Source organism: Urocitellus parryii, chromosome 1 (assembly GCF_045843805.1).
Source record: "Urocitellus parryii isolate mUroPar1 chromosome 1, mUroPar1.hap1, whole genome shotgun sequence".
Lineage (NCBI taxonomy): Eukaryota > Metazoa > Chordata > Mammalia > Rodentia > Sciuridae > Urocitellus > Urocitellus parryii.
In genome coordinates this window covers 137442718-137453899 of record NC_135531.1, presented here as the reverse complement: position 1 = coordinate 137453899, position 11182 = coordinate 137442718, and the positions used below count along the sequence as shown (strand labels likewise).

Below are 11182 nucleotides of genomic sequence, written 5' to 3'. Positions count from 1 at the left end.
TCCCAGCAGCTGCCAGAGCCATTTTCGCTTTGGGGAAATTTCCTCATAATTTCCCTGCACTGTAAGGATTACTCCACCTAAATGCAGTAAAGTCCGTCACACTGAGACCCTTGATTTTACACCTATAATTGCCCCTATGTGAGAACATCTGGTCCACTCATGGGGGAATCTAAGGTGCCACTGATAAGAGTCATAATTAAATGGAAGTTCAAAACCTGGAGAGATTTTTTCTTATCTGGTCTGTTTTAAAGGTTATTATAGATTGTTTCTTGGGGATAATCTAGGCTAAATGTGTGTCTAAAAGATGTTTCATTGTAACATCTGGTATCTAAATGAGTTTGAAGCATTGCATAATCTTGCAGTTAAAAGTTAGGGTTAGGTAATTGTTTAGTTTGTGATTTCAGATAATTCATGCCAGAGAATTTAAATACTTAAAATAGAAAACAGCGGTAAGGGCTCCAGTTGACAGCCAACTAGGATGAAGGTCACATTGAAGTTGTTCTTGGCTCTGGGAATTCAAAGGCCTGGGAGACTTTATCAGAAGTTCAGGAGGACTTCAGGAAGTGATCTAGTCCATTGAAGTCACTTTATATGGAATATAATGAGAGGTTTTTGAACATTAAAAATTGGGAGCACAATTCAGGTCATGTGGTGTGGCCTACCAGGAGTTGGATGTGTGGCCCCAGAGTATGGTGATGAGAGAGAATCAAAATCTTCAATATTGTTGAAGGAGTTTGGGGAGCCAGGATCCCAAAATAAAAAGGACCCATCATTCCCTAGAAGGGAATGAGGCCTCAGTGGGGATTTGCATTGGAAGAAAACTGGGTCGTGCTCCTTCTGGGGCCTGGTCTAAGTGGACCAACCAGAAGTCACTGGAGGGGCAATAGCAGTGAGGTATCTAAGAAGGCCACTTGGACAGCTTTGAGTGTCAGGGTCTGGGACCTGTGGTGGGAATTCAGGCCTGGGCCACTCTGGAGGTATCCACAGTAACAATGAGAAGAGTGTGGAGCAGAGAAGCTCCAGGAGGCTGCTGTGGGCAGTGGGGAGAGGGACCACTGGGGGCTTGGGGCTGAGGGTGGTGACAGCGAGGATCAGGGTCTAGGTGAGCCCACTCAGGGGATAGGACAGGGAACTACCAGGAAATGCCAAAAGACAGAGACCAGGGAGGAATCAAAACTATAGCATGAAAGAAATTAACTGTAGAACATGGAATTTATGACCCAAATCCAAATCAAACAGAGATACCATCTGGAAATGCAATGGAGGGGACTTAGGGACTCTTTACAAGGTGTATACCTTTCCCAGAGGAGAAATATGCATATCTTTCCCTTTTTCCAACTGAGACGCAAACAAAATGACCTCATAAACCCCTAAGAGTTCAGATGCGCCTATGAGAGATTCATTACTAAAATAAGTATCTTAACAATAGGGCAAATAATAAATAAATAACTCTTACACAGATAGATAAAATCATCGCTAACCCTGAGACTCAACTTAAGCTACTCAGTTCTGAAGCCAGAGGTTCAACAGCTGCTGCCTGTAAACAGAGTGAGGAGGGAGAGTGGTTCCATTGGGCGTGGTACTGGGACTTCAAAAGCCTGGCCCAAGCCCTGAGAGAGCTGGTCAGGAGTTCAGAAGGACTTCAGGAAATCATCCAAAGTTATCAGGAAGGTATTCAACTTCCCCCAGAAATTAACATTTTTTCTAGTTCCTGCAGCCACTTTCCTTTCTTTGAAGACATCAGAAAACTGGTTCAGGAGTAGAGGAGGTGTAAGGGGGATTGGCAGATGCCATGCTGTGGTCATCCTGTTGGCAGCTTACCTGGGGTGTGGGTGTCATGTACCTGACTCAGATGCACCTAAACCCAAGCAAGTGACCAATGACACAATGACGGTGACCTTCAGGGAGGCAGTGGGCCCTCAGGGAAGAACTGTCCCCTTCAGGGTTATCTACTCCTTCAGGGGAAAAGCAAGAAGCCTGAGTGCTGCTGGCCTGGGGTTAAGTTGGGCATTCCTGTCCCATGCCCAGCCTGGAACAGCTACTCACAGAGGTGCCCTATGGATTTAGAACATGAGGTACAGTCCTGAGGCATGGGGATTTGGAGGCTGAGGGGAAGGAGGATGAGGAGGAGGGAGAGGCAGAAGGGTCTCCTTGTGGCTGGAAGGTCATGGTCTTCCCTGACCCTAGGGGATCTGTATTCTTTCTTATAGGAGCAGCAGAGGGGGTTGAGAATGATGGTGGGGAAAAGCCCCAGATGTACTGATACCCTTTTCTGCTACGGAATCTTCTTGACAACACATCAATTTATTCATCATTTTCTGGAACTCAAATCAGTAAAGCTTGAAAAGATGTTTGCAAATAATTTCTTCTCACTTCAGCAAGGAAGATAAGAACGGGCTGTCCACCAAGCAGAGTGGTACAGGGGAGGGGGTGGCCCTTCACTCACCTGAGCCTGTCTGTGCTTGGGACAAGCTGCTTTCTGGTCCTACCATCCCCTGGACAGCTTTGGCTCTCTGCCTCCAGCCCTTCCCTCTCTGAGAGGCAGAGAAGAGTTTGCCTGACCACATCATCCACACAGCTAATAAGCTGTGACCCAGGTGGCTCACCTACATAGAAAAGCATTTCCTGAGAGCCTGGAATGCTGGATTATTGGCATTTAAGCCTCATCATTCGGTCACCTCATCCTTTGAGTGGCAAGTTCTTTGAGAATCAGGAATGTAGAGCTGAGCGCCTGTCCTTCCCCTGGCTCTTGGATTTGTCTGAAATAAATATGATAAACACAACAGGACTGCATCTTTCAAATCTTTATATTCCAGGTGGGCAACAAGAGAATAACAGGCATTGAAGGCCCATATGCATATTTCTAACAGTAGGAATGGCTACTCCGGGTACCCCAGATACTGGAACAGTAGATAGCACCTGCAGCCCCAAACCCAATTCTGCTTAGAAGCACCCTGCTCCAGATTATCCTTTAGGTCTGAGTTGTTCCTTTCCCTGTTTTCTGTAATATTCCAGTCTGGGTTAGGTTACTTCATATCTGGGACACAATGGAAGTGACTGGCAGGAATGGATCCTTGGGGCTGAGCTCCCCCGATCAGGAGATCAGGATCATCCACTCTTTCTGGATTTCATTTTCCTAAAAGGGAAGAGGAAGAACCCAAGAGCGCCACTGGCCTGGGGTTAAGCCTTGTTATCCTGTCCCTACCCTGATCCCTCCAAGGTATATTATTCTAAAGTGTGAACTCCTCTATCTTCTCTTAGACTGCACCTGGGGAGGGGTGAACTCGGCACAGATTGGGTTCCCTGGAGGTTGTCCCTGCAGCATGGGATGGAAACCTGAGGGTGTACAGGTTAAAGCCCAGAGAAGGGCTGGGGAGCCTGATGGGGTAGGAGGTCAGGCCTCTCCATCTAAGCCCACCCAGGAGGCCTTTTTCTGAGCTTTTTGCTCAGGTGGGCTTGAGATACCTGATGGGATTGCTAAGTCAGCCAGAAGCCCTGAGCTGCTTTCTGTAGTGACAAAACCATGCGATGTGATCAGAGCCACCAGAGGAAGAATGACTGAGGTCATGGGCAGACACGATCTGACATGAGATATCATGGAAAGGGTAGCAGAGGATCTTGTTATAGTGACTGAGGCCTGAGTCCTGCCGGTAGCAGGTACCTCAGAAAATTCCACTAGGCCTATGGGGGCGAGTGATGAGAAGAAGCAGGTATGGGCCTCTAGTTGGATAGGACTCCAAGGTCTGGAACTTCCGACACTGGAGGGGCCCAGCCAGGCCCAAAGAAATCTGTCAGCCAAGGCTTGGAGATCCCTAAACCTCCAGGGCCTCTGTCCTGCAGACTCCAGGCAGCATTCTGGGCTGGCTATCCTGTCCTAGCTGGTACGTCCTCCCTCATGGTTGCCCCAGGTGTGGGCACATGCGGCTCTTTTGGCTTTCTGATAGCAATCAGCTCGCCTGCAGAGGTGGTTCCCTGGGCAGGGCTGACGCAAACACTTGGGTGGAATTAATATCTTACAAGGGGCCAGACCTTTCCTGGAGGTTCGGGCAGGACTGTGGAAGGGAAGGGTAGTGGGTTCCTGTGATTTCATTCAACGTAGCTCCTGTAGAATCAAGGCAAACCAGCCAGGTGCAGTGGGGTATGCCTGTAATCCCAGTGGCTTAGGAGGCTGAGGCAGGAGAATTGCAAGTTCAACGACAGCCTCCACAATTTAGTGAGGCCCTGAAAAACTTAGCAAACCCTGTCTCAAAAAAAATATACATAAAAAGGGCTGGGGATGTCGCTCAGTGGTTAAGTGCCCCTGGGTTCAATCCCTGGTACCAAAACAAAAATAACCTCGTGAACCTCAAAGAGACTCCCAGGAAGCCCAGGTTCAGCCCCATTCTAATGGGAGGTCACCAGAGTAGCGGGTACCTAGTTGTCTGTAGTGTTGGCAGTTGGGCAGCCCTTTCTTAATAGTAACTTTTGTTCGGAACACCTCTCCAATCCTGCCTGTTTCCTTGACCAGTAGTTATGTTGCATTCAAAAGGCCTCTCCCTGGGATGGGCTTGGTGATGCACACCTGTAACCAGACTGAAGTAGAAAAAAACACAAGTTTGAAGCCAGCTGGGCAAATTAGCAAGATCCATCTCAAAATAAGAAATAATGAGATCTGAGGATGTAGCTCAGTGGCAGAGTGCTCCTACATTCAATCCCTAGTACTGAAAAAACAACAAAATCAAAACAAATCAAAGGCTTCTGCAGGGAGGCTGGGCCACCCAACTTCCTGCTTCCCTTCCTCTTGCCCTCTGCTCCCTCCAAGCCCATGGCTTCCTCCCATCGCCCCTCAGGGGCCTTCTGTTCTCTTGCCCTTCAGAAGCTTGGTTCTCTCAATCTTCTTGACCTCTGACCTTAGCTCCTCAAGGACACTCCCAGGCAATCAGCTAAAGCCACCCACCTTGATCCCATCTTCCCAAACACTCAGGGGCTGCCCTTGCCTCTTATCTCACAGGTAATGCAGAAGCCACCGTCCTCTAACCTCAGGGGGATAAGTAATGGAGACCCTCCCTGCACATGCCTGTGTCCCTGTCAGGCTTTGCTGGTGCTGGGCCACCATCTGGACATCTTGCACACCCAAGCCGGTCTCTAGCAGACATATTTGGGCATCCCCACCAGAAAAGATCCTCTGACCCTCATGATTTCTCTCTTTTCCCTTCAGGAGGGGAAAAAACCCTTTGAAGAATTTTCTACAGGGGTTGGGATTGTGAGGGGGCTGGGGTTGTGGCTCAGAGGTAGAGTGCTTGCCTAGCATGCATGAGGCACTGGGTTCGATCTTCAGCACCACATTAAAAAAAAAAATAAAGGTATTGTGTAAATCTACAACTAAAAACTAAATGTTAAAAAAAAAGAATATTCTACCATCATTCTCATCCCGCCTCACTCTTCAGCCCAATGTCACTGATTCCTGTCCCCCCTACACAATGAATACTCCCCTAGAGGACCCAGGGACCTCTTTGTCAATAATCCTAGTGGCCATATGGCTTCACCCTCCTATCCCCTCCTGTCAGGGTGCATCATCCCCTAAGTCTATCCCTTTCCAGCGCTTTTGAACATCAGACCTGTTGACAGTCAATCCTGGTGATGTCACTTCCTAGCTCCACAAACTCAGCCTCTCTGAGCCCTGGTTTTGCCACTTGAAAAATAGAAATGATTTTAGAACCAGCTTCTTAGGCCAATTTTGAGGATTAAACAAATGAGTGAAATCAAAGAATGTCACTCCTGGCACTTCTTAGAAGCTTAATAAGCTGGCTGGGAAGCCATGACTTCCATCCAGTTCTCTCCATTCACACCAGAATCAGCCTAGGACAGCCTCCCGCCACCTCCGGTCCATAGGACCTGCTGTCCTGACCCTTCCCAGCTTTCTCAAGCCAGACTGAGCTTCCCCAGATCCACACCTCATCATACCCCTCGACCCCACTCAACCCAAATGGAAACCCCACGGGTCTTCCAATGTCCCCACTACGAAACCTCAGCCCCTTCTCCTTTAATAAACTTTGTAATTATTTGAAAAACAAGGGACAGGGCTGGGGATATACTTGGTGGTAGAGCACTCGCCTAGCATGTGCAAGATCCTGGGTTTGATCCCTGGCACTGTAAAACACCAAGAAACAAGCAAACAAAAAAACAACAATAGAGAGAGAAGGAGAGAAATACCAACATTTCTAATACTATTGCTTAGGATTTTTTGCTATTATGATACAACATGAAATCTGAAGTTTTATTGATTTATTTTTACTTTATTATAATAATGTTTATCAATATTATAATAATTATGATATATAATTATATAAATCTCACTTATATTATTAAATATAATATCAATTATTAACATCTTAATATTATATTAATATAATAACATTATATGATAATATTGTATTAATACTAATTATATTATTATGTATTAAATCTATTAACATAGTAATGTTACATTAATATGTAATATAATATATAATTATTATTATTATTCTGGGGATGAAACTCCAGCCTTTTTTTAAAGACTTGAGACAAGTTCTCACTAAGTTGCACAGGACCCTGTCTCAAAATATAAAAATAAAAAGGGCTTGGAATGTGACTCAGGGATAAAGTGACTCTGGGTTCAATCCGTGGTACCAAATATATATATATATATATATATATATATATATATATATATATATATATATATAATCCCACTTAGATTTAAAAAATGAAGTTTTTCTCTACAAGACAGAGAGAGAGAGAGAAAAGAAATTACATTGTCAACAGATCCTCAAAACTTTTATAGAAAGTAACACCAAGCCACAGTAGAGCATTCAGGAAATAAGACCCATTCCCTGTGGGGAGGACACCAAACCACAGTGGAGCATTTAGGAAATAAGCCCTGTTCCCTGGGGGGAGCACAGGGGACCCTATTTAAAGTAAGGTTGCTTCTCAGATGTCATGTGAATCATCTGAGGATTTTGTCAAAATGAAGTTTTTGATTCAGAAAATTTGGGGCACGGTCAGAGAGTCACCCCCTCTAGCGAGCGCCGCGGTGGTGTTGGTGCTGCAGGACTGAGCAAGGCTTTAAATCACCCTCTCCCTCAAGACTGAGCTCTTATGGGAGGGGACCACATATGCTTTACTCCGGGTGCCTACATACAGTAAGGACTTAACAAAAGTTCGTTGGATGGATGTGTCCCCTGGGCACCCAGATTGGTCCTAAGGCTCCTGTGTATTGCTCTGAGACTTCCCCTAGGTTTGTAAGAGGCTCTGGGTTCAGATGCCAGAATGCCTCTTGGTGCAGGACATTGCTTTGGGTCACAGCCTCTTCATCGTCTTTCCGTGTATTCGGAAGCACCTAAATTCCCCTGCGTAGCATGACCTTTCCATCATTTCCCCATGCCAATCACATCACGCCGCTCCCAACCCAAACCCTGGTTTCTCCTGCCTCTCAGCTTGCCCCTCCACAGCCCAGTCATCTCACAGAACTCTTTCCCATACCCTGTCACACTTAGACCTTCACAAAAACCACATTCCAGGCCTATGCCAGGGCCTGCCCATTATGCCCCATGGGCAGGGGGACCACCTCTTCTTTCAGGGACTGTCCCCTGGGCCATCACCCTCCTGGTTTCCTCTCTTTCTCTCTGGCTGTGGCTTCTCAGGTTCTCTGGACTTCCCCATGGTCTGTCCCTGTTCTCTCCAAACTCTGCAACACTCCCCCCACCTCATCCCCCTTCTTCTCTATCCACCGAATCCATATTCCAGCACAGACAGGGATTCAGAGCCCCGCAATGCAACTAGACCCAGTCTGAAACCAGGGAGTTGTTTTCCTCTCCTCTCTTCTTTTGCCCTCACACCTCAAATATTGCCAATTCTGCCTCCTGAACTTCCAAGGCCAGCCCTCTTCCCCGACTTCCCATGACAGTTTCCTCAAGGGCCACTACTCTCTTCAGGTCCCTGAATCCAGCTCTCCATGCTACCAAAGGGACAGCCCAGAGCCTGCAGCTAGGCCTCTATCAGGGGTTGAGCCTCCACAATCAGGCAGAGGCAGGCTGTGCTGCTCTCAGACCAAAAAGAAAATGAAATGGGCTCCTAGTGCCTAGCTCCATCTGCCACCCACCAGGAAAAACAAGTGTCAAAGAGAAGCTGCCCAGAGCCCACAGGATAAATCACTGGGGGCTTGAACACTAGTAACTCAGCATTGGGAGGGTGTCAAGTTGACCATGTGACAGATTCTCAAACTCTTGTTTCCAGTGGGCCTTCACCTGGCCATGTACCTGGATAATGTAGTGCAAGGCAGAGTGGACAGTGAGGGTCAGAACTGTTCAGGGGATGGCAGGATGAGGCCCCATTGGACAAGAGGCCTGGTGAGCTCATGGTCAGGCCTCTCCCACCTGTCAGAGGGTCCTCTAAGCTGGCTCCACTCTGCCCATCTCTATACGAGGAGGAGATACCCTGTATGTAATCTGTTTCCCCATTTTGCTGATCTGAGTACTAGAAAGTGATGAATAAGTCTGTGGTTTTCTAAGAAGGTTCCATGTCAGATAAAGATCCTTCCGATGCCCGCCCCCCCTGCACACCCCTGGTCTGGGGTTGTGGGCACGCTGCTGCTGCACATATAAGACAGAAGGCTTCTGTGGACTCCTGAGAACCTCACGAAGGACCAGGACAAGACAGAATGCATCCTGCCAGCCTGAACATGAGCAGCCTCTCTACCCTGCTCCTGCTCCTGTTCCTGTTCTGCTCTGGGCCCCGAGCTAACAACGGGCAGCCCTTGATCGAGGGCTGCAATACAGTGATCCAGGAAATTAGAAGGAACCTAGAGGATCCTACGCCTTTGCCTTTAGTGAGTAGCTGGGATAAGGTTGTTCTGGGCAGTTTGGCTCAGGTGGGTGGCTCAGGCCAACAAGCCTCATGACCCTCTCTCCTTCTGTCCCTACAGAACTCCACCAACAAGGAAGACCGATGGCACTTGAGGGTAAGAGTTCAGCCCTGCACTTGGGCACACCAGATCCCAATCCACCCCTCCTCTGGGTGACCTCAGTTGTCACTCCACCTGGTTTAGCATCATTTTTTTTTTTTAATCTGTAGAATAGAACTCATCTTGGTGGGGTGATTGTAAGAATCAAATAATGCAATGTGTTTAATGTTCCCAGACCAGAGAATGGCCCTTAACGGGTGTTTACTATGTGGTCCCAGCCATGGCTTTAATAATGAAAGATTTTTTTTTAAATTAGGAAATGAAAAGGAAGCTCTAGTTGAATAACACCAGGGGCCTTAAGCTCAGTTTTCAGCGGAGCAGCCACCAGGTTGGCAGACTAGAATTTCCCCTGGTCATGTACCTGTTTCCTTCCTTTCCCTTAAAAAATAGTGTTTGTGTTTTCTACTCTCACCAGCCCCAGGGATTATCATTTACAGCTACTTTTCATAGTTCCAATCAGCTGCAATGGTTATGTCTCACCTTTGTTTGTTTGGTATATTTTGGTTTGAACATGCAATTGAGATCTTTCCCAAGTTTACCGGCCATTTATATTTCCCTTCTTTGGGAAAGTTCACCCATCTGCATGCTGTTGTCCTGGTGATTTTCTTGCTGATTTCTAGAAACCCTTAATTTGATTAAGGCATCAATCCTGATATCTGAGTTCTTGGGCACAAATACTTCTCTGGCCAACCCTCTGCTTTTTCTAAAGCTTCTGTTGGGAGTTGTTTTATCCCCAAGTATAGAAAAATCTACCCAGGCTCTTTATGTAGCTCATATGGTGCCAGGGGTTGGTGCTTGGGGGAAGGAGGCCTTGCTGAGGTATGCATTTGCTTCAAGGATCATGCCTTTGAGGGCAGCTCAGGGACCCACCTGGGGCAAGGAGGGAACCAGGAGGAGGTTATCCAACGATACCCCTGACAGCAGGCTCAGAAGATTATGCAGTCTGGTCATGGGAAGGACATGTCCCAACTCTCCAGCCCTTATATATATTCTTTGTCCCCTTAGAATATCTCTCGGATGCAAAATCTGAATAAATTCTTGAAAGCTGCTGATGATTTGACGAACAAAGGGAACATCAGTAGCGGACTAAAGGTATGTGAACCTGTAGAAGGTATTTGAGATCCCTGCCTTGACCCTGCCCAACCTCTGGGAAGGAGAATATCAGGGTCTACTCCTTTTCTGGGGGAGTCTCTGACTGTCTGCTTTGGTCTCTTCCATAGTTTCTTAAGACATGCTTGTCCAACGAAGAGCCCACAGTCGCACCCACGACCACATCCACGGTAAGCTGTCCCTCCAGATGCCCCTGCAGGTGGCAACACTCAGCCTGCCATCCCCTTTACAACCCAGACTCCTCTAATTCCATCTTCTTGGCTTCTTCACAGCCCATCTTTATCAGAAAGGGCAACTGGGATGACTTCCGGAAGAAACTTCAGTACTATCTGTACATCCTTGAGGACAGCTGGATTCAGCATTGAACCCCAAAGTCCCCCATCAGACATCTGGCTCTGTCCCTGGGTCTTCTCAGCATGGGACCTTGGGATGCGCAAAACAGCAGAGCATCTGAAGATTCTGGATATCTTTCACACAGTCCAGCACTGGAAGGATTACATTCTCTCCTGTAGCATCAGATAAATTGCTAATCATCTAATTTCTGGAATGTGCAGCTCCCTTTTGACCTTGCACAATTATGTTCTCAATTTCATCCCATTGAGTCTATTTATTTATGTATTTATTTATTTATTACCTTCTGTAATATGTATTTATTTTAGCAGAGGAGCCAGGTCTTGCTTCTTTTGAAACAAAATTGAACTCCAGGAGGCCTGGGAGCATGTTCATTTGTACCTCAGGTTTTAAACAGGTTTCTAGGCATGTGTGAAAATAAACCAGATTCCCTGAACTTTGTTACCAGTGTCTCAGTTTGACTCGGGTCTTAGCATTCTAGATGTGTACCATGACTTTTCGGTGCTCTAGACTGCAGTGTGGATGCTGTCCTAGTTCATATTCTCACCACCCTCCCATCACCTCCATGCCCTGATAGGTGATAACCCTAGTAATGACGAGCGGCACAGAACTCTCAACATGTACGAGGCATGGATCTGAGCATTTTTTTCTATGCCAACTTAGTCCTCACCCTACCAGAAAATATGCTTTGCTTTATGGGAACCCTGAAGTTCAGAGCAGCTGAGCAACTTGCCTAAGTTC

The 11182-nt window shown here is 46.9% G+C and overlaps 1 protein-coding gene across 1 annotated transcript; it reads left to right on the top strand.

Moving 5' to 3' along the window:
- Nucleotides 1-8677: 8677 nt before the first annotated feature.
- On the top strand, nucleotides 8678-10455 carry Il3 (interleukin 3). The gene is made up of 5 exons (XM_026400183.1): nucleotides 8678-8845; nucleotides 8942-8977; nucleotides 9986-10072; nucleotides 10201-10260; nucleotides 10363-10455. Exons 1-5 carry the CDS (start codon nucleotides 8678-8680, stop codon nucleotides 10453-10455), a joined length of 444 nt encoding a protein of 147 aa, XP_026255968.1.
- The last annotated feature ends 727 nt before the right edge of the window (nucleotides 10456-11182 follow it).

Bases quoted from the DNA above. Each gene is read 5' to 3' on its own strand.
- Il3 (XM_026400183.1), top strand. From the start codon at position 8,678: ATGCATCCTGCCAGCCTGAACATGAGCAGCCTCTCTACCCTGCTCCTG. The intron at 10,073-10,200 runs GTATGTGAACCT...TCTCTTCCATAG, and splicing joins ACATCAGTAGCGGACTAAAG to TTTCTTAAGACATGCTTGTC. The intron at 10,261-10,362 runs GTAAGCTGTCCC...GCTTCTTCACAG, and splicing joins CACCCACGACCACATCCACG to CCCATCTTTATCAGAAAGGG.